Source organism: Lissotriton helveticus, chromosome 6 (genome assembly GCF_964261635.1).
Source record: "Lissotriton helveticus chromosome 6, aLisHel1.1, whole genome shotgun sequence".
Classification (NCBI taxonomy): Eukaryota; Metazoa; Chordata; class Amphibia; order Caudata; family Salamandridae; genus Lissotriton; species Lissotriton helveticus.
Genome location: NC_136067.1, coordinates 255,051,361 through 255,063,771, shown reverse-complemented (window position 1 = coordinate 255,063,771; position 12,411 = coordinate 255,051,361). Strand labels below are relative to the sequence as shown.

Genomic DNA, 12,411 nt, shown 5'->3' with positions numbered 1-12,411 from the left:
ATCCAATAAGACAGGGGGGATTCTACGGGGCCAGGCAATGCTTGTGAGAAATAGAGCGATCCTCAGGGGGCCATGTTTTCAGGTTTAGCCCAAACACACAGTAGGATATGAAAAAGACAGTCACTATAAGGAAGAACAGGCTCAGCGTTAAGACTGGTCAGGATGTAGAACGCCAAGTAAAGGGTCTGTTGACAGAAGGAAGTTGTAAATCCAGTACAACCAAAACTCGATTGAGCATGTCCGCCAGAGTGGAACTCACCTGCGTAGCCAAACCAGGAGGAGACTAGAGGCTGGAGAAGATTCCAAGACATTGATGCACCCAAGTCAAGTAACCAGTTAGACTGAATCAGGGGGTGGAGCCATCTCCAAAATGAGAGGGGGGAAACACCACACCATCTGTTGTGCTTCCACAACTATTGTCCTCAGAAGGAAAAACCAGAGGAAGGGATTCTGAGACAGTCGGCTCCAGCAGCGCTGCATCTGACGCCATAACCAAAGCCAGTCAACGTCGAGAAGGTGATGCCTCGCTTTCTGAAGGAGCATCGATCTGCGTCAACTCCACCACTATGGGGACCAGCAGACAGGAGTCAGATGCCGACATCGGAGTCGACAGACCAGAAGCAAGTCGAAGGTGTGAGCCTTGACAGGCTCTGCACCGGCGCCGCTAAGATTTCAGGCACAGGAGGCCTCCCCGAAGCAAGGGGAAAACCTGCCAGCGGGGTCACTGGCACGACCTCCTGTACTTCCGTGGGCCCAAGGGCGCTTTAGAGGAAGGTGAGATCCAAGAATAGAATGATGACTTTGAGAATATTGTCTCATCTAGGTCAACGGCGCCCCGGCCCCACGACAGGTGGGGAAACCTGGGGCGGACCCATGTCCCGACACTTCCAACTGAAGAGTGGGGACCAGTGGCAGGCGACGAAGGGGGGGGATAGGTCGGGGGAGAGCCACTGCGACTTTGACTGCCGACACCAAGACTTACCTCCTGACATCGAAGGAGAATGATGCCCGCGGAAACAGCTCCTCCGTAGGCACGGTCGGTCCATAGAGAGTGTATGGGAATGAGGACAATGAGAAGACTTCATGCGACGTTCCCTGTATGCATTCGCTCTAAACTGGCGACAGGAGTCCCACTCTTCAGAGTCATGGTGCTCACCCAGGCACCAGATGCAAACCGAGTGAGGGTCCGTGACAGACATCTGTCATACACAGGACTCACAAGGCTTGAAACCCGAAGACATTGAAGAAGAGAGAAAAAAGAGAACACTGCTTCGTCGATGAAAAAAAGTCAAGTAGATTGAAAAACAGCAGGAGAAACTGCAGTGTGGATCCACGTTGCTAGCGCAGAAAAGAAGGAACTGACATCAATGCATCAGGGGAGGGTTTATATAGACTCAGTTGACGTCCGATTCGGGAGACGACGACGCTGCGAAGTCTATCAACGCCTTCTGCCGTCAAGCAGATGTACTGCCGAAAAAAATTCCGGATCCAGTCTGGTGCCTAGGGAGGATTCTAAGATAAGGAATCTCCAGCTATTTGTCTCTATCAGATTTGACTTTTGATTTGGAAGCTTGCATCTTGTGTGTTTTGCCAAATGAACTTGCTGGAATCAGGTGGTTATTCCCCGTTTGTTAAATTCCAGGACTCAGTAAGGAAACTGAATGCCAAAAGAGTGGCAATATTTTTCTGACATGTCCAAAATAGTGCAACCAGACATTGTACAGAGAAAACTATCTCTCCCTCTCTACTCTACTAATTGTTTATAACTTTAGACAGTCTACCTACAACCTTTTTTCAGTATAATGTCCTTACAACCCTCCTAACTAGGGTCACCTGTGTTCATCATCCGTGGGACAAGAATTGATGCTTTGTGTGTGATGTGTGATGATCCGAACAAAGACTGGCAGGTAGACTGTTCTTACAATAGTAAATGTGGGATCTAAAGTACACAGATCAGGATGGTTCGGGGGTGGGGGGCGTTGCCCAGTCCTTGCCTTGTGATGGGCCAATGATGAGGATGATATAGTTATATGAAATGAGCCGTTGGATCATCAAAGAGACATTGGAAAGTGATGGTTTCCACTTCAATGCTACATCTGTGGTCACATTTGCTTGCACATAGCAACATTGTGTTTGTGTGCCATGCCTTAAAACACTACTAGGAGTAATTATTTTTCCAGGTGTAGATTGTGGACTTTTTAAGTACTACGTGAAGCACCGTTGTCCTTTGCTTAATCCTATGCTCAAAATGTTGTTGCTCTCATGTGTCAAAGCCTTATTTTTGTGTGCTCCCTTATAAAGCTCCTTATTAAGTAGCCTTTTGAGGGGGTATTGGCATTAAAATTCATGTTACCCCCCAACTCGTGGAATAACAACACTGAAACGCCTTTCATCAATGGCTGTTGAGCATTTTGGAAATTCTTTTGAGCTATAATTGATGCCCATCTTGAGTGAAATTTATTACAATGCTGGCCAGCCAAGGCTCTTTGGTGCAGGCGCATCTTTTTGCTCCTTCTACTGTCATAGTTGACAATCTTTCTTAATGTGCTATCACTGCTGCAAGGTGTTTTGCTTCACTACAGACAGCCAGTTGGCCTCGTTCTTCGGTTGCCTGATCAAGCTTGCTTGTACATAACATTACAGGCGATCATCACTGTTTTTGCACAGCTATGGTTGGTAAACATTTTCAGAGCAATATTGGGTGTAATCTGGGTTCCACAGACTCTGAAAGGGCATCTCAGAGAATGGACAGGACACTCAATAGCTGTTTGTGAGGCAAACGTTCTTTTGTTTAGTAGAGCAGGAGAGCCACCAAATTGAAAGGACTCATGCCTCGCCAATAATGTACTTCCAATTCTACATTTGCGGGGGGGGGGGGGTCGGAGGGGGGAGGAGTACTTATTGTGCACTGGTGAATCTTCTGCCAGGGGTCATCTGCATCTTATCAATCTACAACCACAACATTTCAGTTGGCATAGGCAAGAAAGTCTTTGTACCCAGAACCAAAAGGCTAAGAAGCCTAGACATATATGTGGGCCTGTAAAGACCAGGACTGCTCTCTATAACAAACACCTTACCTTCAGTAACGCCCTTTCAGGTAGATACTCTAGCTAACAGCAGATTCCCCTCCTTTAGAATATCCCTAGATACCAGGATGGATCTGGAAAACTTTTCAGCACAGCCCCTGCGTGCTGATAGGTGGCATTGTGCGACTTTGTGTGGACTCTGCTCAGCGCCAGAAGTGACGACTGGAGCAGTATATAGGCATTACCCATTTGTGCTGATGTCAAAATACTTTTCTTTTTGTTCCTTCATACTGTTATCTAGAGCCAACTCCTTTTTTTCTTAGGAGGTGAGGAGTGGTTTACCTCAAAACATTCTCCGATATGGAAGGGAAATGTCATCTTCTAAAACCACCTAAAACCACAGCCTTTAAGTCTTGCAGTGATTGTCACAAACAAATGCTTGTGACGGATCTCACAAGATACGCCTATGGTATGCAGCTTCAAGAAAAAACTTTAAGTTGTTTAGGGAGTGTGCCCTTATGGATCTGAAGGTAATCTGGGACTGCAAAACCAAGCTGTAAGTCACCAATCAGTGCAGGAAATAAGGTAAAGGTCGCTCCCACACAACGTGAAGGACTCAGTCCAATGCCCGTTCTCGTTGCCAGTCCCACAAGTAATCATTTTTGAACTAAAATCTTTGGGTGAGTCTAAGTTGTAGAAGAAGCCCTAGAAGTCTAAGCGGGACTTGTCTAGGCTTTGCCACTCTCCTTTGAAGAAGTCACAGAGACGTCAAGGTTTCCAGAGGTCTTTTCTCTGTCCCTTTCAGAGGAGCTGATTCCACAACTAATTCTAGTGCATAACGACTTTCCGGCAGTTATTCATTAGCTAGCAATTAACTAGCATTACAAATGTTCTAAATTATCCTTTGTTACCTTGATCAGTGCAATCAGATAGAGGGAATTTATTTTACTTAAGATGCATGATTAACTGCAGTACAGGCATACATTTTGGGGCAAACACATCTTGAGTGGGAGTTTCGAAAATAAACAGTGACATTTGTAAAAACTATAAACAAACACAAGCTTCATCTTACCTGGAGAAAAACTGGGGGTATTTTTATCAGTGCTGGGGCCCAATATGTTCACATGGTTAGCAGGAAACCATCCTTTCTGTCTCTTTTTCCCCCGCGCCTACAATAAGTGCACAAGTAGTGAGTAGGAATTTGGGAAATCAAATTCAGAACAGTCACAGGCAACTTACAAGAACAAATCCACACCTGCATAGACCTTCTTAGCAAGATTCAACAAATTACCATATTAGTATATTAAATTGATCTACTATATATAGTTATCGGCCATGAAATTATGAGTAAAAAAGAAAAATCAAAGACGCGAAAGTTTTATGATGGGGTTCAGGCTACGCTGCGGTATTCTTTATTATGCAAGTCATGCTCTTCATCGTCAAAGGTTATTCTGCTCATCCTTCACTGTATCCTAGAAACAGGAAGCCGCTGTTGCACTAGTTACCCTTATACAATGATGTAAATACCTTCCTGTATTAGGCAAAGTTAATAGATGTTTGGAAACAAAGCCATTCCAGCTGTTCTGGCCACCTTCATGATTCTGATACATCACAAGGACTGTCAAGCAAGGAAGAACTATCAGCCATGTCCACACACATTTCTCCCCTTCCACTTGCTCTCCTAATATAATATAATTGTTATTCTTCAAAAATGTGAGCTCTTATCAACTACTACATATGCCCTCTTTTAGCTGCCACAGTGGGGCTAGTTGTGAATAAGGGATTTCCAAAGCAGAGAAGCACAATAAATTATGTACTGGTAACTATTCCCATCTGCAATAGCTGTATGGCTCAGGGTTTATGCAAACAAACAAGAGGCCTGATATGCAGTGAGCTGTAACTATAATCCAACAAGTTTTCTGGAGTAGCAGCTCAGGCACTTCATTATGTCATAAAGTGTACCTTGGAGGCCATATAAACAATTTTAAAAGACCTCCTTGCTCATACTGCAGCGAGAGATCTACTGAGGCAATCTCTGAAATCATCTTCCCATACAATAGGCAGCCTACCAATTTACACTCTGATACCTGAAGAACATCACCTCAAGTACAAATGTAATCTCTGGAAAACATTGAGCAGGGTCTGCAGCATGATCGTTTTGGTAAACGGTTATCGAAAGTAGCAGTTTGATCAAAACTTTAATGCATTTCAACAAGGACTCCAACATTCCTATTAATGTTGAAATGTCTTTGGTCCTTCCCCCTATGCCAAGATGCTCTGGTAGAAACATATTACATATGTCTAAATTCCCCCTACAATGAAACACAAAACTTGATCATAATTATATATGTACACACACACATATACATATATATATATACACACACACACACATATATAGACAAGCATGTATATAGACACACGTATACACACACACACATGTATATACATAAACACATATACATATATATATATTCACTGAAAAAACCATAGGTTATAGACCATATATAGTTAGGAATTAGCATTTAAAAAACCTTATTTTACTTACACAAAACCATTGAAATTCCATATATAGTTAGTTGCACTAACTATATATCGCGCACCCGCAATCCACTGCTGATGATGTCACATATTACATCATTCATGACATGGTCAGTAACATCACTGATGACATCACTGATGACATCTCAAATGACATCACTGATGACATCACTGATGACATCTCATTTGACATCATTCTTGTGCTAATACGATAAACCTCTTCAGACTCTAATATAACCTTAGATACACTCAGTGTATACAGACACTCACACACTGTCACTCATCCATGGAGTTACTCACACACCTAGTCAGTCATGCAAAGAAACAATCTCACCTCCATTTCCTCAACTATACAGTTATACACACCTTACTTATTCAAACATATACTAACACATATTTACTCTCTTATACAATCCATGATACAAGTTCACAATGATCCATACAGCCACTCACACATTCAGTGGCTCTCATGCACAGTTATTTATATATGCCAACTCTCACATGTACTGTGTTTTACATATGTACTTACTATGACATGTAGCATTGAGATATCCATTCACTCATCAATACACTCATGCACACAGTCAACCGCCCATGTAGCTTTTCCCACATGCACTCTTGAACTCATACACCTAGTGAATCAACTGCTCACACATCTATGCACAGAGTCACACACCTCCCAGCCACCCCCACACAAACTCAATCTCCCATACAAATACTTGGGCAACCAATCAATAACACATACAGCCTCTCGTATAGCTAATGATCAACACATGCAGCAGTTTACATCACAACAGACATACTGATGCACACATTCAGACAGTTTAGTCACTAACCCATGCATTTAGTACGACACATTTATTCACTCACTCATACAGTCAGTCACGCACCTACTAAATCCTTCATCCAGACACTTATACATCCACTCATTCTTCAATACATCAAACATATTTAAACTTTACAGAAACACACAGTCACTGGATGATGTCATCAGTGATGTCATTTGAGATGTCATCAGTGATGTCATCAGTGATGTCATTTGAGATGTCATCAGTGATGTCATCAGTGATGTCATTTGGGATGTCATCAGTGATGTCATCAGTGATGTCACTGACCATGTCATGAATGATGTAATATGTGACATCATCAGCAGTGGATTGCGGGTGCGCGATATATAGTTAGTGCAACTAACTATATATGGAATTTCAATGGTTTTGTGTAAGTAAAATAAGGTTTTTTAAATGCTAATTCCTAACTATATATGGTCTATAACCTATGGTTTTTTCAGTGAATTTTCAAGGTTTTTTAAATGCTAATTCCTAACTATATATGGTCTCTAACCTATGGTTTTTTCAGTGAATTTCAATGGTTTTTTAATAGCAAATATCATAAGCTGTCGAATGTCAAGTACGTGGTAAGTAAAAACATTTTCGTGTTTATGCACACTGATCTGCTTTGAATGCTGCCCCCCCTCATTTCTATTAGGAGTACTCTCTCTTTGCAGATAGTGAAGGGTACTTAACGCAGGCCTTTGCCCCCGTTGTAATCCGTCGTGCCTGCTTCTCTCTCCATTTGATTGATTGTTATCCAAGCATTTACTGTTTTAGAATTGGTTCTCTTTGGTTCATTCTCTATTTACAAACAAGCACAGAGTCGCAATACTCTGTTTAGTCTTTGCAGATAGTGAAAAATCGTGTAAAAAAACAAAAGGGATCGAGCAAAATCAGTAGGCCACTAATGGGATCTCTTTTTGACCTCGCTAAAATAGAAACATTAGGAACAACCCCTCATGAGAAATACGAAACTAGTGAGATGAACTGAACTCCACACCATGATGGCTGCAAGACAGCTCGGCTCCGCCACCCACCCCGCCCAAAATAACGATAAACTCTATGCAAATATTACAAATATATACAACACACCAGCAAAGTAACAGGGTAAAACATTTTATTAAATAACTATTTACATAACTATTTTATACTTTTTGTTGCCCGATCCGGCTAGCTCAATCGATCGAGCATGAAACTCATGCACTCTGATAGTTCAAAGTTTTGAGGAGTGCTTGTTAGACTGTCTGAAGCTTATTTGCACCTGCTACAGCTTCACTATTCTCAATGTAAGTGGGGGCTGTTTGAGGACGTGACTGCATTTGAAAACAATGTGATGCGGTGCCTCCCTGAAACGCTTGACGGAGGCCCCCGAGGGACGGTGTGATGGCGCGGACTCGGAGGGGGCGCTTGGCTCCGGCCCCCTCCCCAAGTCGTGTTGCCCTGGTGTGGCCTGAGATCGCCCCCGACATAGGTGGCCGGCTCCCGGGGTTAAGCGGAACTTTTTGCCTTTTGGTGACTCTTCCATTCTGGACCTTGTCCCACAATCCGTTTGACCTGAAGACACGCTGTAGTGGGGCGCCCCTTTACCGTTTCAGTTGCCATTCCGCCCGCTTTTGCTACACTGTGCCTCTTCCGCTATTCAGCTGTTTACCGCCCGCTCTCGCGACTACAGCGTTTCGCTCACCATGTAGTTGAGTTGCTCCCGCTCTTGCGGTGCAGCGATAGGCGGCTGCCACAGGACTCTCAAAATGGCGGCCGGCTCTTCAGATTTGGGCGTGGTCCACTAAAATGGCCCTGCGACACCTTGGAACTCGGACGCTTGTCTGCTAGGGCTTGGGCTCCATTCTCGAAAGCGTCCCCTCAGCCTTGAAGATTCTACAAAAGTCTTGGGGGCCCCCGACTCCCACAGGCTTCTGGTGGGGAGCGGCTGCCATGATTGCTCGTGGAATGGCCACGACGGAGCTACGAGATGGTGGTGCTCTCATGCTGACGCCAGCTTCAGTCTGAAACATCCAGAAACACTGTAGACTACCAATTCGATCAGTTCCGGTAGCGCCCCAACGTGACCCGGTAGAGAAGAACTTGCCCTCCCCTCTTTGACTGATGGTTCTTGTTGCCTGTCCCTTCTGTTGTCATTTAACAGAACTATTTAGCCTGCTGAAAGGGGTTGTGTTCCGACCGCTGGTTGGTGGAGACATTTTGACTATATTCTGGACCTGCGTTGTCGCGTACTGCGTCATATGACGCGCCGCGTTAGCGCATCCGCAAGTGCTCCGATGCGCGAAGCGCAGCTTCCCGGAAGCGATCCGGGGCGCGGCGCGCAGCGCGTAACGTAAGCATAACAGGTCATGTGAATTGTTAATAAAACTTTTCATTGGTTCATTTTACTTTTCTTATTCTAATGATGAAAGGCTTGGTCATATGACCTAAAAATTACACTTTTTATTACTTTCGAACATTATTTTTTCTTAAACATATATGTTATAATGTTCCAGGCTAATGTACTTTCCCGGAAAATTTACAACTGTCCTGCAAGTAAAATATATTCCTTTTTCGAGAAAAAGGGCGTTTCTTCGTCCCATGACGGAGCCGTTGAGCAAAAGAGGCTCGGCCTGCTGTCTTAGTCGCCGATACGCCTGAATATCAGATTCTTATCGATCACTTTATGTTGCAGGAGTAGAAAACACAACAGCCCTTGACCATTTATCTTTACTGCGTACCTGCGTATTATACCTTTTACCCTTCATGTAATTGAACTGCTTTATTTCACTTGCCTTTTACTGATTCGAAAACAGTGACTATTATTAAAAACTTTACCAATGTAAATACTACTACCATGTTTTCTTTTAAAAACCTTTATTGTGAAAATGTCAGTATACAAATACGGGCCTATAACCACGTGGGCCGGCCACGGAGCAAACTGTAATCGTATATGATGAGGAGACATTTACACTGTAGAGGAACGTAACGGGCGGGCCATTAGGTTGCAAGAACTAAGGTGTCTAACAGTTGCGGAATCGGTGGACGTACATTTTATAATTAAAAAACGACAGGGCCAGTTACAATAAAATTATCTAGATATACATTTGCGGGCAAGTACCATGGGTGACGTTAATTCGAACTTTCAATAGTACAGTAATCAATAACACATCAGAACTTAATATCAATAGGGATGTCGAAATATTCAATCAATTCTCGTCCCCGCCCGCCATGTGCTTCAAAACTGCATACGTATCTCGTGATATCAAGGTTGTGGAACCAGTACACAACAAGGAGTTACGAGTCCCATTTATTCCGGAGCCATTTTGGGCGAGGACGGGCAGGTCCAGGATATAGTCAAAATGTCTCCACCAACCATCGACTATGATGATGTTCATATGCTGTATTTATTAGAGTAACACTCATCTGTCCACATGAAATTTATTTGCCACAATTACCATAACTATATTTTTTTTCGGTTCCTCTGGAGAGTACATCGTGGCAGATGAGGCAGGTAACGTACCGGGCATTTACCTTTTTTGCATGTAGAGGAAAGGAAAAAAAATTCGAGCGTCCGAGTTCTAAGGTGTCCCAGGGCCATTTTAGTGGACCAGGCCCAAATCCAAAGAACAGGCCGCCATTTTGAGAGTCCTGTTGCAGCCGCCTGTCGCTGTAGCAGCAAGAGCGGGCTAAACTCAGCTAGACGGCGCTCCATTGAAGTAACATAGACTTGCTGAGGATCTTTCATCTTTTCAACACACACCAGCGCGGCAACTTGCTAGACACCACCTCGGTGCCATCCTGATCTCGGCGCCCCACTGCAGATGAAGTGCCTCCACATGGAGGGAGAGACTCGTTTGCGCCGCCTCCCCCCGCTTCTCAGAACTCTCAACTATGACACCACCTCGGTGCCATCCGGATCTTGGCGCCTTGTGCTGGTTCCGGCCTATTCACACATCGGTCCGCTACTGACGCCACCTCACAGGCCAATGGGGCGCCCCACGCCGACTTTCGGCGCAGCATTGTAGGATGGCCACACCAGTGCGGCAACTTGCTGGACACCACCTCGGTGCCATCCGGATCTTGGCGCGTTGTGCTGCCTTCGGCCTATTCGCACATCGGTCCGCTACTGACGCCGCCTCATCTTGGGGGCGACGCACAGCATCACATTGCTTTCCAATGCAGTCAGATCCTCAAACAGCCCCCACTGACTGACGCAAACTCACAGGCCAACGGGGCGCCCCACGCCGACTTTCGGCGCAGCATTGTAGGATGGCCACACCAGTGCGGCAACTTGCTGGACACCACCTCGGTGCCATCCGGATCTTGGCGCGTTGTGCTGCCTTCGGCCTATTCGCACATCGGTCCGCTACTGACGCCGCCTCATCTTGGGGGCGACGCACAGCATCACATTGCTTTCCAATGCAGTCAGATCCTCAAACAGCCCCCACTGACTGACGCGAACTCACAGGCCAACGGGGCGCCCCACGCCGACTTTCGGCGCAGCATTGTAGGATGGCCACACCAGTGCGGCAACTTGCTGGACACCACCTCGGTGCCATCCGCATCTTGGCGCGTTGTGCTGCCTTCGGCCTATTCGCACATCGGTCCGCTACTGACGCCGCCTCACGTGCCAACGGATTTTCTACGCTTTTTATAGCCCTATGCCGCATAACAGGTCATGTGACTTGTTTATAAAACTTTTCATTGGTTCATTTTACTTTTGGTTTCCTAATGATGGAAGGCTTGATCATATGACCTAAAAATACACTTTTCATTGGATTAAAACATTTTTTTTCCCCAAACGATGAAAGCCCCACCTTGTTTCTGGATGTTTCAGACTGAAGCTGGCGTCAGCATGAAAGCACCACCATCTCGTGGCTCCGTCGTGGTCATTCCGCGAGCAATCATGGCAGCCGCTCCCCACCGGAAGCCTGCAGGAGTCGGTGGCCCCCATGACTTTTGTAGAATCTTCAAGGCTGAGGGGACGCTTTCGAGAATGGGGTCCAAGACCTAGTAGACAAGCGTCCGAGTTCCAAAGTGTCCCAGGGCCATTTCAGTGGACCAGGCCCAAAAAGGAAAGAGCCTGCCGCCATTTTGAGAGTCCTGTGGCAGCCGCCTATCGGTGCACCGCAAGAGTGGGCGCAACTCAGCTGAATGGCGGATTTTGGCACAGTGTACCAAAAGCAGGCGGAATGGCAACTGAAACGGTAAAGGGGCGCCCCACTACAGCAGACGAGCCTCCACCTGGGGAGGCCCGTTCACGCCGCCTCACCCCCCCCCCCCCCCCGGGGCGCCCCACGCCGTTATTCGGAGCAGCATTGTACGATACCAAAACCAGTGCGGCAACTTACTGGACATCACCTGGGTGCCATCCACATCTCAGCGCGTTCTGCTGCCTTGGGACTATTCGCACAACAGACCGCTACTGACGAGGCCTCCCCCCGCACCCCCGGGACGCCCCACGCCGTTTTTCGGAGGATACCAAAAACCAGTGCGGCACCCAGGTAACATCACCTGGGTGCCGTCCAGAACTCAGCACGTTGTGCTGCCTTGGGACTATTCGCACAAAACACAGCTACTGACCATTGTTGCTTCTTTTTTTAAAAAAATGTTTAAATGTATTTACTGTTTTTGTTGCGTTGTATATATTTATAAGTTATTAAAGTTTTATAATCCTACTACTTTGTTGGAGTGCTATATATTTTTAATGTGACACATAATTGTAAAAACTTTGATGTACAAAGAGGCATCCCTGGAATCTTCCGCTTCAGGCTCGGTCCCCTCCCCAATCACAATACAGGATGGTTTTCAGATAGTAGGAACGCGTGTGGTGTGACGGATCTCATCGGGTGGGGGCCTTGATCTACTGTAACTCCTTTGAAGAGGGGTGATTCTTTACAGCTGGGGCCATAAACTACATCTGCATGGCTAGGTGATAGCCTGGGACCGGCCTGGACAATCGGACACAGAGGAAGAGGAGTGTCAGAGGGTGCGGTAGTGAATAGGGCGAAAGGGAGGTGTCGGGCGGGCAC

The 12,411-nt window shown here is 45.7% G+C and overlaps 1 protein-coding gene across 8 annotated transcripts in view; it reads right to left on the bottom strand.

The window, feature by feature from the left end:
• The window catches only part of ITSN2 (intersectin 2), a 1,402,222-nt gene that overhangs the window by 382,976 nt on the left and 1,006,835 nt on the right, over nucleotides 1–12,411 (bottom strand). For all 8 annotated transcript variants that reach the window (XM_078647702.1, XM_078647706.1, XM_078647705.1 and 5 more), the window contains one exon: nucleotides 4,099–4,195. In XM_078647702.1, coding sequence (XP_078503828.1) covers nucleotides 4,099–4,195 — 97 coding nt within the window. The remainder of the gene's footprint in view (nucleotides 1–4,098; nucleotides 4,196–12,411) is intronic.